The sequence below is a fragment of the Cetorhinus maximus genome, chromosome 5 (genome assembly GCF_964194155.1).
Source record: "Cetorhinus maximus chromosome 5, sCetMax3.hap1.1, whole genome shotgun sequence".
NCBI classification, from domain to species: Eukaryota; Metazoa; Chordata; class Chondrichthyes; order Lamniformes; family Cetorhinidae; genus Cetorhinus; species Cetorhinus maximus.
This window is the reverse complement of record NC_135883.1, coordinates 35597443-35612948: the sequence shown is the minus strand read 5'-3', so window position 1 is coordinate 35612948 and position 15506 is coordinate 35597443. Positions and strand designations below refer to the sequence as shown.

General features: G+C 47.9%; 2 protein-coding genes across 8 annotated transcripts in view; one reads left to right on the top strand and one right to left on the bottom strand.

The window, feature by feature from the left end:
* arid4b (AT-rich interaction domain 4B) overlaps positions 1–8677 on the bottom strand; it is a 177516-nt gene extending 168839 nt beyond the window's left edge. Inside the window, exons 1-2 of the mRNA XM_078541697.1 lie at positions 8307–8677; positions 5656–5718 (exon numbers count right to left, since the gene is read on the bottom strand). Coding sequence (XP_078397823.1) covers positions 5656–5661 — 6 coding nt within the window. The 5' untranslated portion in view covers positions 5662–5718; positions 8307–8677. The remainder of the gene's footprint in view (positions 1–5655; positions 5719–8306) is intronic.
* Positions 8678–8965: 288 nt separating this feature from the next.
* The window catches only part of ggps1 (geranylgeranyl diphosphate synthase 1), a 67299-nt gene continuing 60758 nt past the window's right edge, over positions 8966–15506 (top strand). For 2 of the 7 annotated variants that reach the window (XM_078541711.1, XM_078541713.1), the window contains exon 1: positions 8966–9116. Coding sequence is in view for 1 of the 7 variants with exons in the window: in XM_078541708.1 (XP_078397834.1) it covers positions 9430–9486 (57 nt within the window). In the remaining 6 variants the exon portion in view is untranslated. The other 5 variants (XM_078541709.1, XM_078541710.1, XM_078541714.1 and 2 more) reach the window with 3 other exon arrangements.

Below are 15506 nucleotides of genomic sequence, written 5' to 3'. Positions count from 1 at the left end.
ACATGTAAGCCAGACCAGATAAGGGCAGCAGATTTCCTTCCCTACAGGACATTAGTGAACCAGATGAGTTTTATGACAACCAGCATTGGTGGTTTTGTGGTCATCATGAGACTTTTAATTTCTGATTTTTATCAAATTCAAAATACATCATCTGTCATGTTGGGATCTGAATCCAGGACATTACCCTGGGGGGTCCCTGGAATACTAGTCCAGTAACAGTACCACTGTGCCACCACCTCCCCTCAGGCCCAACATGCCCCAGGAGTTTCTGTGCAAGTGCAAAGCGGGCTGCACATGTGCCATTCTGTTCTGAGATCTTCAGGCCAGAACACATGTGCCTGCAGGGGAAGGGGGGGGCATGAAAACCCGATCACAGGACCCAGGAGTTGGGTGTCATAACGAGAGGCATCCTGGGACAGGGTGAGCTCCCAGAGAGAGTCGGGGAACTGGGGAAGCAGCCATTGGGAGAAACCACCGAGGAGAAGAGCAAATGAGGCTCCAAGCAGTACAAGTGCTGTGGTTGGCAGACCCAAGTAGTGAGTGCTTGGAGAAGCCCTGCAGAGCTGAAAAGGCAGTGGAAGGTTGGTGATTCTGTGCTGTGGGGCAAAGGTAGCCCTTTGGAGCAATGGTGGTCTGCTCAGCACGGCTGAAGAGCTGGAGCTGTGCCTGTGAGTAGGTGCTGGGGTGCAGACTCGGGCACCCAGGGGAACAAAGTCATGGGAGACAAGACTGAAATCCTGGGAGGTGAGCAATTGTTGAGGCAGTCCAAATCAGAGCAGCTTTGAGTGAAGAGTTTGTATGGTAAAGTTTTATTTTTTGTTTAAAAATCATGGAATGTTGTGGCTTTCAAGTTCCAAATGAGATACATTGGTCTAGTAACTGCAACACTAGAAGCATTTTTGACTTGATTGGTAAGTTCAGAAACTGGTGTAAAAGAAAGATATGTCTTTCACTACCTCACGATGTCACAAAGCTAATGGAATACTTTTTGAAGTGTAGTCAAATGCAGTCAATTTGCACACAGCAGGATCTCAAAAATTATCAATGTGATAGTGACTGGATAACCTGTTTTAGTAATATTTGTTGAGGGATAAATATTGGTCAAAATCTCAAACTCTGTCTTACTTTAAACAAAAGCTTACTGGTCCCTAGCCAGATTGTAACAAATTTTGGGGTGTGGTCCAGGATCATAACATTTGCATATAGTGTCAGTTTGACTTGGTTGGTCACACTCCCGTCTCTGGCAAAATATCTGGGATCATTGATTCAATTCCCAAGGTGGAACCTGACTTTATTATCCACGCTGACCATTCCAGTGCAGAACTGAAATAGAATCAGAATGGTTACAGCACAGAAGGAGGTCATTGGGCCTGTTGAGTCCATAATGGCTCTCTGCAAGAGCATCAGCTGCTTCGATTATACCCTCATGCCCTGTGGTGGGATTTGTGATATGGTTTAAACACATGGCCGTTGGCTCTGATTAAAGTTGGCTAATGTCCTTTTACCTTTGAGGAAAGGCTTGTATTTCTATAATGTCTTTCGTTATGTCTTTCATTACCTCAGGTCATCTGAAAGCACTTCACAACAATGAAGTACCTTTTGAACTGTTGTAAGGTAGGAAATGTACCAAACAATGTGTGAATAGCTAGGTCCCACAAACAGCAATGATATCATCACCAGATACTGGTTGAAGGATAAACATTGGCTGGGAGAACTCCCCTGCTCTTCTTCAAATAATGCTAAAACATCATTTAAATCTGCCTAAGAGCAGACAGGGGCCTCAGTTTAACATCTCACCTGAAAGACTGATCTGACAGTGCAGCACTCCTTCAGTACCACACAGAAATGTCAGCCTGGATTTTATGCTCAAATCTCTGGAACAGGGCTTTAAACCCTGACCAGAGGTGAAAGTGTGACCGAGTGAGCCATGGCTGACACATTAGCTTCAATATGTCCCTGAACAAGATAACCAAAGTATCAGTGCAGCCAGAAAAATGCCCCTGCACAAATGACCCTTCCAATTGGTACTTCGGAAATATAAGGTGCTAATTTTTGACAAATATCGAAGCTAACCACAGAGTTCTCCATAGGTCAAAGTGGGTCACTAGGACAATCTAAACAAGCAAGTCAAGCAAATGGCGGCCATTTCCGCCAACTCCAGCATGATGCCACCACCAAACACATCTTCCCTTCACCCCGCTTGACGGCATTCCGTAGGGATCGTTCCCTCCAGGACACCCTGGTCCACTCCTCCATCACCACCTACTCCTCAACCCCCACTTATGGCACCTCCCCATGCCCACGCAGAAGATGCAACACCTGCCCCTTCACTTCCTCTCTCCTCACCGTCCAAGGGCCCAAACACTCCTTTCAAGTGAAGCAGCATTTCACTTGCATTTCCCCTAACTTAGTCTACTGCATTCGTTGCTCCCAATGCGGTCTCCTCTACATTGGAGAGACCAAACGCAAACTGGGCGACCGTTTTGCGGAACACCTGCGGTCTGTCCGCAAGAAAGACCCAAACCTCCCTGTCGCTTGCCATTTTAACACTCCACCCTGTTCTCTTGCCAACATGTCTGTCCTTGGCCTGCTGCATTGTTCCAGTGAAGCCCAACGCAAACTGGAGGAACAGCACCTCATCTTCCGACTAGGCACTTTACAGCCCTCCGGGCTGAATATTGAATTCAACAACTTTAGATCTTAAACTCCCCCTCCCCCCATCCCCACCCCGTTTCTTTTCCCCCCCACCCCCGCTTTTTTTTTTCAATAATTTATATAGATTCTTCTTTCCCCACCTATTTCCATTATTTTTAAATCTAAAACTAAAACCTCTAGTCTTTCCACCCCACCCCCACTAGAGCTGTACTTTGAATATCCTGTCTTCCATTCTTAATTAGCACTTTTCTCAGACAAAGACCACCACCTTCAACACCTCTTTGACCCTTTTGTCTGTGACATCTTTTGATTAACTGCTCATCTCCACAATCATCACACCACACCCTCAATGTCTCTCTTCCCCCCACCCCCCCCCCCACCCCCACCCACCTTAAACCAATTTATATTTCTCCTTTCTTCTAACTATGCTCCAGTTCTGCCGAAGGGCCATGAAGGCTCGAAACGTTAACTGATTTCTTCTCCGCCGATGCTGCCAGACTTGCTGAGTTTTTCCAGGTAATTCTGTTTTTGTTTTGGATTTCCAGCATCCGCAGTAGCTTTTAGCTTTTTGTTTTTAAAAAAATCCCAAGGTGCTTCACAGGATCATTATCAAATGAAATTTGACATTGACCCATAAGGTTACATTAGGATAGGTGACCAAAAGCTTGGTCAAAGAGGTAGGTTTGCTTGAGCAGCTTAAAGAAAGAGAGGGAGGGTAGAGATTTGCAGAGGGAACTAAAGGCCTCAACAGTAGAAACTCACCAGGGCTCCTTAGGCAGCACCTTCCAAACCCACGACTACTACCACCTAGAAGGATAAGGGCAGCAGACACATGGGAACACCACCACCTGGAAATTCCCCTCCAAGTCACTCATCATCCTGACTTGGAAATATATCACTGTTCCTTCACTGTTGCTGGGTCAAAATCCTGGAACTCCCTTCCTAACAGCACTGTGGGTGTACCTACACCACATGGACTGCAGCAGTTCAAGAAGGCAGCTCACCACCACCTTCTCAAGGGCAATTAGGGATGGGCAATAAATGCTGGCCTAGCCAGTGACGCCCACGTCCCGTAAATGAATTTAAAAAAGCTAATTGCACGGTCGGTAATGGTGAATCAATTAAAATTGGGGATGAACAAGAGGTCAGAATTGGAGGAATGTAGAGTTATTGGAGGTGAGAGATAGGGAAAGGCAAGGCCATGGAAGGATTTAAAAGCAAGGATGAGGATTTTAAAATCAAGATATTGCCGGACGGGAATCAACATACATCAGCGCACGGTGTGTGGGGCGGGACGAGAGATAAATGGGACTTTGTGCAAGCTGGACAACTGTGTTGCAATCTATTTCCTTTGTCCCCACAGGCTGGGGATAGAGAGGGTAGGGGAGGAATAAACAGGCACTCAGCACCTTCCATGATGAGAAGGCTGCAGTAAGTAACTCCCCTGTTGATGAGAGTGGCATGGTTATGATTAGTTAATTCACCTGAGGATCGCAAATGTAAAACAACTTGGCAAAGAAACATGGGCTTCCTAGCATGCACTGTTAGCACAATACCGAGCTCGACGTCAGAAAGTACCTGAGCTTCCTTCTGCAGAGTTAAAAAAAATTGCAATTCCACAGGCCTTTCATAGCCTCAAAAAAGCCAAAAGTGTTTCACAACCAAAGTACTTACGAAGTGTAGTCACTGTTGTCAGGTAGGAAACATAGCAAGCTCCCAATAACATGAATGTGCAAATAGCCAGATAATCTGTTCTAGGTGTGGGAACTAGATTTGAACCAACAACCTTCAGAAGGGAAAGTGTTACGGCTGAACACAGTCCTCCAATACACTTCAGCATAGTACACTCTGACCTTCAAGCCTTTCTTTCCCCCGCTCCAATTACAAACACCACCCTGGTTGGTCTAAAAGCCACCACAGTTGTTTAAGCCAAGGGTAATGGACCCCTTCCTCTGGAGAAGCCCAAGTGGAAGCTTCACCTCTGTCAGAAGACCAAATTTCTACTACTGTAATTTATATATGCTAAATTCATGTGAATAACAAAGCTGCTGTATTATTTATCCTTCACTGATTCAGCCAAGGATAATTTGTGTGCTAAATTCAAATCATTATGGATCAATCAACTTGCCTTATCTAATCAGAATTTCCAAAAGCCTAACTGAGAAGCTCAAAATTTGTGAAGGTGACATGAGGAATACTGTACTGCCGCTTTACCGCACTGAGAAGTAAACATGGAACGCAACAGCCGACTTGACGAGCTGATTTTAATAGGACACAATAGCTAAGAACTGCCATTTTTTTTGCAAAGCTCAGCTAAAGCGAAACTAACCTCAAGTAATCATTTTTCAGAATTCAAGCCTTGAACCTTGCATTTACTCTAATTCGTCTGCTCTTAAAATAAATTAATCCGAGTGGATTCGATACATGGATTGCACAACAAAACAGAAATTTCCTGCATCGTTTGAGAAGCTTCGCCTTTTAAAAAAAAACGTTTTGCGGTAACACAAAAATACTATCGAGCCGTTTGAAACCAAGCTGAAGATGACTGCAGCCAAAACGCTGACGGTTGTAAACCCTGCAGAAAAATTTACACTGGGATATCCTCTATTTTTTTTCAATCAAATATTTAAAAACTCTAATGTGGCAGATACAAGGTTGCGGAAACAAAACACATTGATCCTTGCAATCATTCCATCACAATTGCCATGGCTTTAAGGTGGTTGGAAGTTAAAGGAATAAAGCCGTGTCTATGCTAGCCTCTCCGCTCCAGCTGTAATGTTGCCGCACTAAATAAGCAGTTTGTATTTGCTGTTGCTTTGTCATGCAGCATACTCCAACTACACCGAATACATATCTGCAGGGGGAAAAAATCCCGGTGTAACAAGAAGGCGACTTAACTCGACACCAGAAAAGCCTTAATTAAACTGCAACGCCGAGCGATCAATCTGTCCGCACAAGCTAGAGAAAAATGTACAGTACATTGATTTTTCTTTTTGTTACCTTCATGTTGATTCGAAATGTGCCAAATCGCCGACCGAAGCAAGAAAGTCACCCTCCTCACACCTAAAGAGGAAAGAAAAGGGGACACAAAAAAAAATCCGTTTGGAAAGAGAAGTGATCGACGTCTCTTTTCAGTGTAGAGCCCCCTCCCCTCGATCATGAATGGCAGCCGAGGCAATGCCAATACAGGATCATCTTTTCTAAGTGGCGATGCGATTTCCCCTCATTATTGTCCTCGCTTTACATGCAAATGCCACCCTTGCCCAGCACACAACACACACACCGCCAGAAGGAAAGGGTAAATGAATGGCGGATAGATTGAAATACCACCAGATCAGGAGGGGTTGTAACGTGCAGCTCAGGGCGATGAAACTGGTGCGTTTCTCCACCTCCCGACAGCAACCCCCACCCCCCTCCCTCCCCAAACATCTCTCTAGTTGTGTCAATGACGCCATTTCAGCCACAGATCCCAAAGTTACACACGGATTGCATCGGTGCCGATGGTTCAAACACTGATCGAGGGAGAAGAGGGAATTGGGGGGGGGGGGGGTCTGTGAGAGGGGGAGAGGTGGAGGAAGGGGGCAAGGGGAGTGGGAGGGGGGGGGCAAGGGGAGTGGGGGGGGGCAAGGGGAGTGGGGGGGGGCAAGGGGAGTGGGGGGGGCAAGGGGAGTGGGGGGGGCAAGGGGAGTGGGGGGGGGCAAGGGGAGTGGGGGGGGGCAAGGGGAGTGGGGGGGGGCAAGGGGAGTGGGGGGGGGCAAGGGGAGTGGGGGGGGGCAAGGGGAGTGGGGGGGGCAAGGGGAGTGGGGGGGGCAAGGGGAGTAGGGGGGAAGGGGCGAGGGGGGTGGGAAGGGGGCAAGGGGGGTGGGAAGGGGGCAAGGGGGGTGGGAAGGGGGCAAGGGGGGTGGGAAGGGGGCAAGGGGGGTGGGAAGGGGGCAAGGGGGGTGGGAAGGGGGCAAGGGGGGTGGGGAAGGGGGCAAGGGGGGTGGGGAAGGGGGCAGGGGAAGGGGGCAAGGGGGGTGGGGAAGGGGGCAGGGGAAGGGGGCAAGGGGGCAGGGGAAGGGGGCAAGGGGGGTGGGGAAGGGGGCAAGGGGGGTGGGGAAGGGGGCAAGGGGGGTGGGGAAGGGGGCAAGGGGGGTGGGGAAGGGGGCAAGGGGGGTGGGGAAGGGGGCAAGGGGGGTGGGGAAGGGGGCAAGGGGGGTGGGGAAGGGGGCAAGGGGGTGGGGAAGGGGGCAAGGGGGGTGGGGAAGGGGGCAAGGGGGGTGGGGAAGGGGGCAAGGGGGGTGGGGAAGGGGGCAAGGGGGGTGGGGAAGGGGGCAAGGGGGGTGGGGAAGGGGGCAAGGGGGGTGGGGAAGGGGGCAAGGGGGGTGGGGAAGGGGGCAAGGGGGGTGGGGAAGGGGGCAAGGGGGGTGGGGAAGGGGGCAAGGGGGGTGGGGAAGGGGGCAAGGGGGGTGGGGAAGGGGGCAAGGGGGTGGGGAAGGGGGCAAGGGGGTGGGGAAGGGGGCAAGGGGGTGGGGAAGGGGGCAAGGGGGTGGGGAAGGGGGCAAGGGGAGTGGGGAAGGGGGCAAGGGGAGTGGGGAAGGGGGGAAGGGGGCAAGGGGAGTGGGGAAGGGGGCAAGGGGAGTGGGGAAGGGGGCAAGGGGAGTGGGGAAGGGGGCAAGGGGAGTGGGGAAGGGGGCAAGGGGAGTGGGGAAGGGGGCAAGGGGAGTGGGGAAGGGGGCAAGGGGAGTGGGGAAGGGGGCAAGGGGAGTGGGGAAGGGGGCAAGGGGAGTGGGGAAGGGGGCAAGGGGAGTGGGGAAGGGGGCAAGGGGAGTGGGGAAGGGGGCAAGGGGAGTGGGGAAGGGGGCAAGGGGAGTGGGGAAGGGGGCAAGGGGAGTGGGGAGGCAAGGGGAGTGGGGGGGCAAGGGGAGTGGGGGGGCAAGGGGAGTGGGGGGGCAAGGGGAGTGGGGGGGCAAGGGGAGTGGGGGGGCAAGGGGAGTGGGGGGGCAAGGGGAGTGGGGGGGCAAGGGGAGTGGGGGGGCAAGGGGAGTGGGGGGGCAAGGGGAGTGGGGGGGCAAGGGGAGTGGGGGGGCAAGGGGAGTGGGGGGGCAAGGGGAGTGGGGGGGCAAGGGGAGTGGGGGGGCAAGGGGAGTGGGGGGGCAAGGGGAGTGGGGGGGCAAGGGGAGTGGGGGGGCAAGGGGAGTGGGGGGGCAAGGGGTCAAGGGGGGTGGGCGTGGGGGTAGTCAAAGAGAGAGGCAAGATCCTTCTCAGCGGCCATACGCCGCGATGATTTTTAATAACCCAGGCGCCCTTTGAGATCGTCCACCTCCTCTCGGCCCCAGCCGGCCGGCCGGCCAGTTTCCCCACACATTCACTTGACACGTCTCGGAGAGAAGGACCAGGACTGCCCCGAGACCAGGCCTGCTCTCTGTCTCTCCGCCCCCCCCCCCCCCCCCCCACCTCCCGCATTCCCCGGTTTGGGATTGGGGGGAGGGAGAGGAGGGTTAAAGAGTGGGAGATGGAGAGAGATGGGGGGGGGGGGGGTGAAGTGGAGGCTCCTCTGAACCCCATCCGACAGCCGCATTGTTCTAAACCGACAGAGGGGAGGGCACTTGTTCCTCCCTCCCCCTCCCCTCCAACTCCCCTCCCTCCTTCAGCCGCCGCTCCTCACTCACCGCCCCTGTGGAAAAGCTGCGAGAAAAATAGAGAGAGTGATGCCAGCCGAGTGCGCCTCACAGGCCGGGGCCGTCCGCCCGACGTCCGCCCCGGCTTGACTTCGGCATTCGAACAGCGATCGACGGCGGAGAGAGGGGGGGGGGGGGGGGGGGCCGAGGAGGAGGAGGAGGGGGGGCGGGGAAAACAACCAAAGCCTTAATACACACCCCCCCCGAACCCGAACACACGCTGTCTGACTGACAAGGGCACACACACAAATCCGCCCTTAAATCACCGACCGCCAACCAAAGAAACAGAGAGCGAGAGCGGAGAGAATGAGAGGAAAAAAAACACACTCCTCACACACATACAACACTCGACCCCACTCAGCAACAAACAACCCTTCCCATTGGCCCGCCGTCACACGGCAACCGCAGCACCAGCACCCCCATTGGCCCTCCCCGCCGCCCCGGTGAGACGGCGCCGTACCGTGGCTGCCGGGAGATGTAGTCCCCAGCTCCCGCCAGCTTCACTCCTCTGAGCGGCCCGGAGAACTACAACTCCCGGCAGGCCAGGCGAAACCTAGGCCAGTGGGGGAATGTTGGTGGGGAGGGGAGGGGAGGGGAGGGAAGGAAAAAAAAACACCGCATGCGCACTGCTCGGGACGGTCATCTTTAAAAGAGATTACTGCGCAGGCGCACAGCTATTAGGATGGCGTATTTTTCGACGAACTAAAGTAGGGGGTGAATCGTCTGGGGGGTGAGTCGGCGGCTCACGCCGGAATAGCAGGACGGGATAGTTCGGCTGCTGCCCCTTGTTCAAGTTATCAGGCGAGCTTTCGGCAGAATCAGAACGGGCGCTTTTTATTTTTATTTTCGTGATGGAGAAATAAATCGGGGAAAAAAAAGGATCGAGAAAGCGGAAGTGGGGAGCGGTGTGACCCGGATGTAGTCGGCGCCATCCGGGCTGTCGGTTTTTTTTAAATTGCTGCGTCATCGCGACTTCACAGTAAGTGTCCACTCGTCTGTTCCTGTGGAGAGGGCGAAAGAACTTGTGTTTGTCCAGTGCTTTTCATGACCTCGACATGTCCCAAAGCGCTTCACAGCAAGTGAAGTTTTTGTTTGAAGTGTAGCCGTGGTTGTAATGCAGGAATCACGGCAGCCAATTAATTTTGTGCACAGCAAGATCCCACAAACTGGGGTAAATATTGGTGAGCTTTTTGGGGTGGGCAGGGCAGAGCTCCTCTGTTCCTCTTCAAAATGATGCCATCGGATCCTAATCTGAAAAGGTCCGAAAGATTAGACGGGGGCCTTAGTTTAATGTATCGCCTTGTCTCATCCAAAAGATGAAGCCTCTGTTAGGTGAGGTGCACACTCAGTACTGCAGTGGCAGAGTCAGCCTAGATTATTGGATAGAGTTTCTGGGGTGGGGTTTGAACACATGGCCTAATCGAGTCTAGCATGCTCCTTCTGTGCTGTCTACTCCCGAAGTTGCGTAGCAAGACTTATCTTGAACAGAGCCAATTCCACTCATACTTTGGTTCTGTTGACTGAAAAATCGATTTGTCTCTTTCAATTTTTTTTGAATGTTTTCACTAAGAAAACACATGAATGCTAGATGTCTGAACTTTTTAATAGAAGAACATGTAGTGGGTTGACCAATGTCAGAAGGAGATTGGTTCTGGTGAAGGGTCACATTTCTCTGTGTGCCTACCAACCTGCTGCTCTTTAAAAGCATGTTTTGTTTAAACTGTATAAATTTAGCAGATTATCTCTGTGGATTACGCTTTCTTTTGCTGGAAGGGGAAAGGCGTTGAGTCATGGAAGGGGCACCTGCCACAGATAAACGCACACGATCTTTGCATTGCTTGTTATTTTTGTGCTGTTGCTATGTGTTGTAACTTACATTTCCTGATTTTTACACTGAAACATGGAACCTACAAAACACAGGGCAAAATTGAGCTTTTGAAAGTTGAGAGCACTATTTCTTGTCAATCTGCAGTATCTATGTTCTTTTATATGTTAGCTCTTTGCAATTTTAATTTTGGTATCAATACCAATTTAGAATGCAGCTTGTAGGGTGATCATTGTCCATTTAACTTTAGGAAAGATGAACTTTTGTGGTTGTTGGTTTTGCAATGATTGCCTTGAACAAATTTTGCTCTTATTTTGGTAGTTCATGTTGTGTTCCTGCACATGTTGAGGTTGGGCTGATACTGCTCAGTTCAACAGTGAGGGTGGAATGCTGTTTCAATGGACATGATTATAATGCTCCATGTTTTCAGATGACTTTGCCATCAGTGACTTGTCCAGATGAAGCATGTAAAATATGAAAGATTTTTTCAAACTAATAATCACATATTTTAAGTTTCAGAAAATGAACAATCACCAGTTTAGATTGGGTAATTGATGTCACGTGTACTGCTAACCAGAATGAATTGCTTGTTGAATATGCTTTTTTATTTAAAAAGGGTGTAGAGTTGTTAATGTTTTTGGAAAAACTTCAGTTTTATTACTGGTACAAAAACTCTGTGCCTGATCTCCCTCTTGCTACTAAGTTATTGACTCATGTGTTGCCCTGTATGACTTCAAATAGCAGGGTCTGTAAATTCAAATCCCTCAATCTCTGAGATGCTGGAAAACCATGTAATCAACAAGGTGTACCAGTTTATAGCAAGGTGTTTTCTTGGGGCTGCTTAGCTCGGGTGTAACACAGCGCCTGTAATGAAGCTGCTCTGGAGTTTTCAGTGATTGTAAAGGAGGGACTCGGACCTCCCTTCCTGGAATTAACAGACCTACAAATAAAATAATGGCTAGTCTGTTATTGTTTTCCATTAAAGTGACAGATTGTTTTAACCCTCATGCAATCCTTTACATGTATGGCAAGGTTACCTTCTGTATGTAATTTACATTTTCTTAACAGGATTGTAATGATTCTGTTCGAGCAATCTTGATTTATTTAACCAGTGAATTCACATTCTTATCATTGGAGTCTGAGAATGCAAAGTTGCTCTGAAAACTGCTGGAAAAGCAGCTAAGATTTGTCTTTGTTTAAACATGGCAAAGCTAAGCTGAATTTGCTGTCCCTAAGTGCAGTATTAAAAGTACTTAATGGGAAGGCAGTCTACCTTTCTTAGCCTGGAGTTTCTGTTCTCGAGTCTTGCTATCATTTTTGCAAGGAATACTTATTGTTAAGTTACTTGTAGCTGGTGCCTAATCTTTCGCATTTTATGCTGTTTCCAAAATTTGTTTGTGATGTCTTTGCTACGTGCTTAGGTATGATACATCCACACAAATCTAGTGTTCACAGCATCGTTTGCTGTTCAACAGAATGTCCCTGAACTTTCCAACATTTTCCAAAGTAATCTTAAAGTGCAATTGGAAGTGCACGTTTCAGTTCAACGTTCATTTTATAACTACATTTATTTTTTAAAATTCATTCTCTGTTTCGCCAGTTGAATTAAATCTCCAGTGGTGCTACTCATTAGGCATGTGTCATTTATGGCTACACAAAATAATTGTGCTGTTTCTGTGAATGATGGAGTTAGTTGCAGGTTAGTCAAAATCCTATTTCTACCTCTGCAGCATCACCTGCTTCAGCTTCTCTCCTGCTGAAAACCCCATTCAAGCCTTTGTTGCCTCTAGACCTGACTATTCAAATACATTCCTGGCCAGCCTCCCCTAGTCCTACCTTACACAAAGTTGAGGTAATTCAAAACTGCTGCCTAAGACCTAACTCGCATTTTATCTATTCGCATTATATCCTGCTCACCCATTCCCCTGTGCTCGCAATTGGCTCTCATTTAAGCAAAGCCTTGATTTCAAAATTCTCATCCCTTGTTTTCAAATCCCCCCATGGCATTGCCACTACCTGAACTCTAACCTCCTCAGCCCCACAAACCTTTGAAATTTCTGTGCTCTTCAAATTCTGGCCGCTTACATATCCCCAAAGCTAAATCACCTAACCTTTGGTGGCCATGCCTTCAGCTGCCTTAAGACTTTTTGGAATTCCCTGCCTACACCTTTCCACTTGTCTTTCTGCCTGTAAGGTGTCCCTCAAATGCTACTATGACCAAGCTTTTGACCCCCTGACCTAATATCTAATATGGCTTGGTGTCAAATTTTGTTTGTCCTTGTAAGGTGCTTTATAAATGCAAATTAGTTTTTAGGCTGTAGATCAGTATCTTGGCTTGTTTGTGATGAGATCAAATCAGCTGCAGGCATTCAGTCTCTGATATTGTGTATGATGCAGAAACTTGCAGTGCTGATGTGTTCAATTTTATGCCTCCGAACACACTCTTTGCTAAGTTAAGGCTATAGAATTGGTATTTCCATTCGGAAAGCTAGCTAGCAGTGAGACTGTCCGTCTTTTCTTTTAAAAGATCTACTGAAATACTGACAGAAGATTAGTGCAGTGTGCATTCTCTTGCATTGTATCCTAGTTGGTATAAAATTACAGGCATTTGGTTTAACAAATGGGTTTCAGGTAGAAAGAAAACTGACATTACATATGCTCCATTTAAGTTATGCTCCTGGGGTCTGCAAATATAAAAAAGCATTATAACTAAGTATATTATAGTGTGTTTCTGGAAGCTGGGTGAATGTAAAGGTACAACTTGAAAGTGACTAGTTCTTGTGAACTACATCTTTATAGTAAATGTATAGTTAACACTTGATTAACATTTGAGTCTGTGCTGAAGAGCTGGAACAATCCAGGGTTAGCTTTTCAGTTCAGTGCCGTGTAATGAAAATTTAGTTGCTGACTGCACTTTACTGTGCTAGCTGATTGTGAGTGGCATTAACAGCAGTCGCAAGGTCCCTCAGTCACCTCTTGACTCCAGATGGTGTCACTCTTTTCCTGGGTATTTTAAAAAAAAATCCATACTGAGTAAGTGATTCTGTTGCTGCACTTCAGGCTGAATCTTGTTAATTTTGTTGCCTTCACCCCCCTGCCCCCCAGCCCCCAAAACTCTCCCACTTGAAGGAATAGGGCATCGCTTCTAGTTGCAAATTACATAGAATTGACATCACAGAAAGAAGCCATTTGGCCCAGCTGGACTGTTCCTGTTTTTATACTGTCCACAATCATCCTCTCGCCTTGCTTCATCTAATCTGATCAGCATGACCTAATAATTTGTCCATCATGTACTTGTGTAGCTTCTCCCTAAGTGCATCTCCTCTACAATCAGATTCTGTATTCTAACTATTCTTTCAGCTCTTCCTGAATTCCTTATCAGATGTAGTGGTAGCTATCTTGTATTTGACCTCTGGTTTTAGACCTGATGGTGGCAAGTGTCTTCATGTATTTCACCCAGGTGCCTGTTTTTCTGGTGATCTTTTGCCATAGGATTTGAAGATGGGGTTGGTGGTTCACAGCTGAATCCAATCTAGCTTCCTTCCATGTGCACTTCCAGCAGAAACCTCATCTCACTTTTTGTCCTGCCTCTCCCTGCACCTGGGGGCATGAAGTTAACCACAGTACCATACCACTGCCCTGGGTGACGGCTAACTCAGCATAGTCTCAGCAACAAATCTGGGGCCTTCCTGGTCTCTGCATGCTATTTGTTAGATAAACGTGCTAAATCATTGAGGGAGGAACAGCTTCTGAAGTATTGTTGAAGGAAATTGTGACAAATGCAGGAAAGAGAAGTCAAACAGCCGATTGTCACAATGGCAATATTTGTTGCATCATTATATGCTTGTGTTTTTAAAAGCAAGTCTTTCTGGCCCCCACCTGTTTCCCCACCAGTCCTCACAAAGGTTTCCATTATTTGCTCGTTGGGTTGCTGAACAATTTTCTTGCATGTTTTCTTCAGGGTTGTACCTGATGTTGTGTTTAGAATCATGGAAGATTGCAGCTGTTCAACCCATTGTGTGTATGCCAGCTACTTGCTAAATCAATCTAAAATTAATATTACAGCTCTATTTCCCCTTGGCTCACTATTATTACTCATGCTTTAAAAGATGCATCATTGTCTTGTTCAATTACTCCCTGTGGCCAAGCTTTAATAGTTATATAATTAAATTTACTGGAACCTCCCTCTTTGTTCTTGTAACTGCTTTACTCTGGAAAGGCACATCATTACTCTTGGCAGCTTGAAGGAGTACTCTACTGCATCAGGTTTTTTCTGATTTTGCCAAAACTTTAGATTTTGCAAGGGTGCACATGAATAATGCCCTTCCACTCATTTGACCTCTTGCATAAGAAATTGGGGTTCAATCCACCAGGTCAGTCCTTCTTCCAAATAGTCCATTTTTGGTATTGACCAGATGCCACATAAATAAATACTTCTGGCATTGCCCTAACCTTGACCCTCGACTCTGAACCTGATTCTGTTGTCCCATTTCTGTGTATTGTTAAGAGTTTATGTTCTTTATTCTATTCTATGTAACATGTTATATCGAAGTTTCCGTCTAAGACAGCTAAATTCGGAGATCTTCAGCCCCGGTTTTTCAAGTCTTTCCTCCTTTACTGGAGTTTGGCATAATATTTTTCATCTGCACTGCCTCTATCGGCTGGATCATGCCCTTATGATGGAGCAGAAGTGTATGCAGTAGTTTCAGGTTGTACCTGAGTTTGGACATGAAACGTTCAGTGTGACTTTTCTAAGTATTTGTACACTAAATCTCCCAGTAAACCCTAGCATCACGTTACTTTTATTGCTTTATCTGACTGTTTGTTTGGATCTGAGTGAACTAATGCTTTGTATTGGTTTCAATCTCCCCAATGGCAACTTCAGCACCACTTGTATAGTAGAGGGATTCTCCCCCCCCACCCCCGGTAATACTTTGCATTTATCCATTTTGATTTTATTAACCACTGATGAACCCAAGCGCCAACTCTGAACTCTTTAAGATCTTACTGTCTCCTCTTCAATTCATAATGGGACGCATTCTTGCTCCAATTCAGGTTGTGGGTTCATAAGAGTATAAGTAATAGAGCAGGAGGAGTCGATATGGCCCCTTGAGCCTGTTCTGCCATTCATTATGATCATGGCTGATCTTTGGCCTTGCCTCCACTTCCCTGTGTGCTCTCTGCTCCTTGATTCCCAAAAATCTCTCTCGGCCTTAAATACGTCCAACGATAGAGCATTTATCTCTTTCTGGGTAGAGAATTCCAAAGATTCACAACCCTTTGGGTGAAGAAATTTCTCTTCAACTCAGTCCCAAATGATCAGCCCCTTATCCTGAGATTGTGCTCTTGTGTTCTAGATTCCCCAG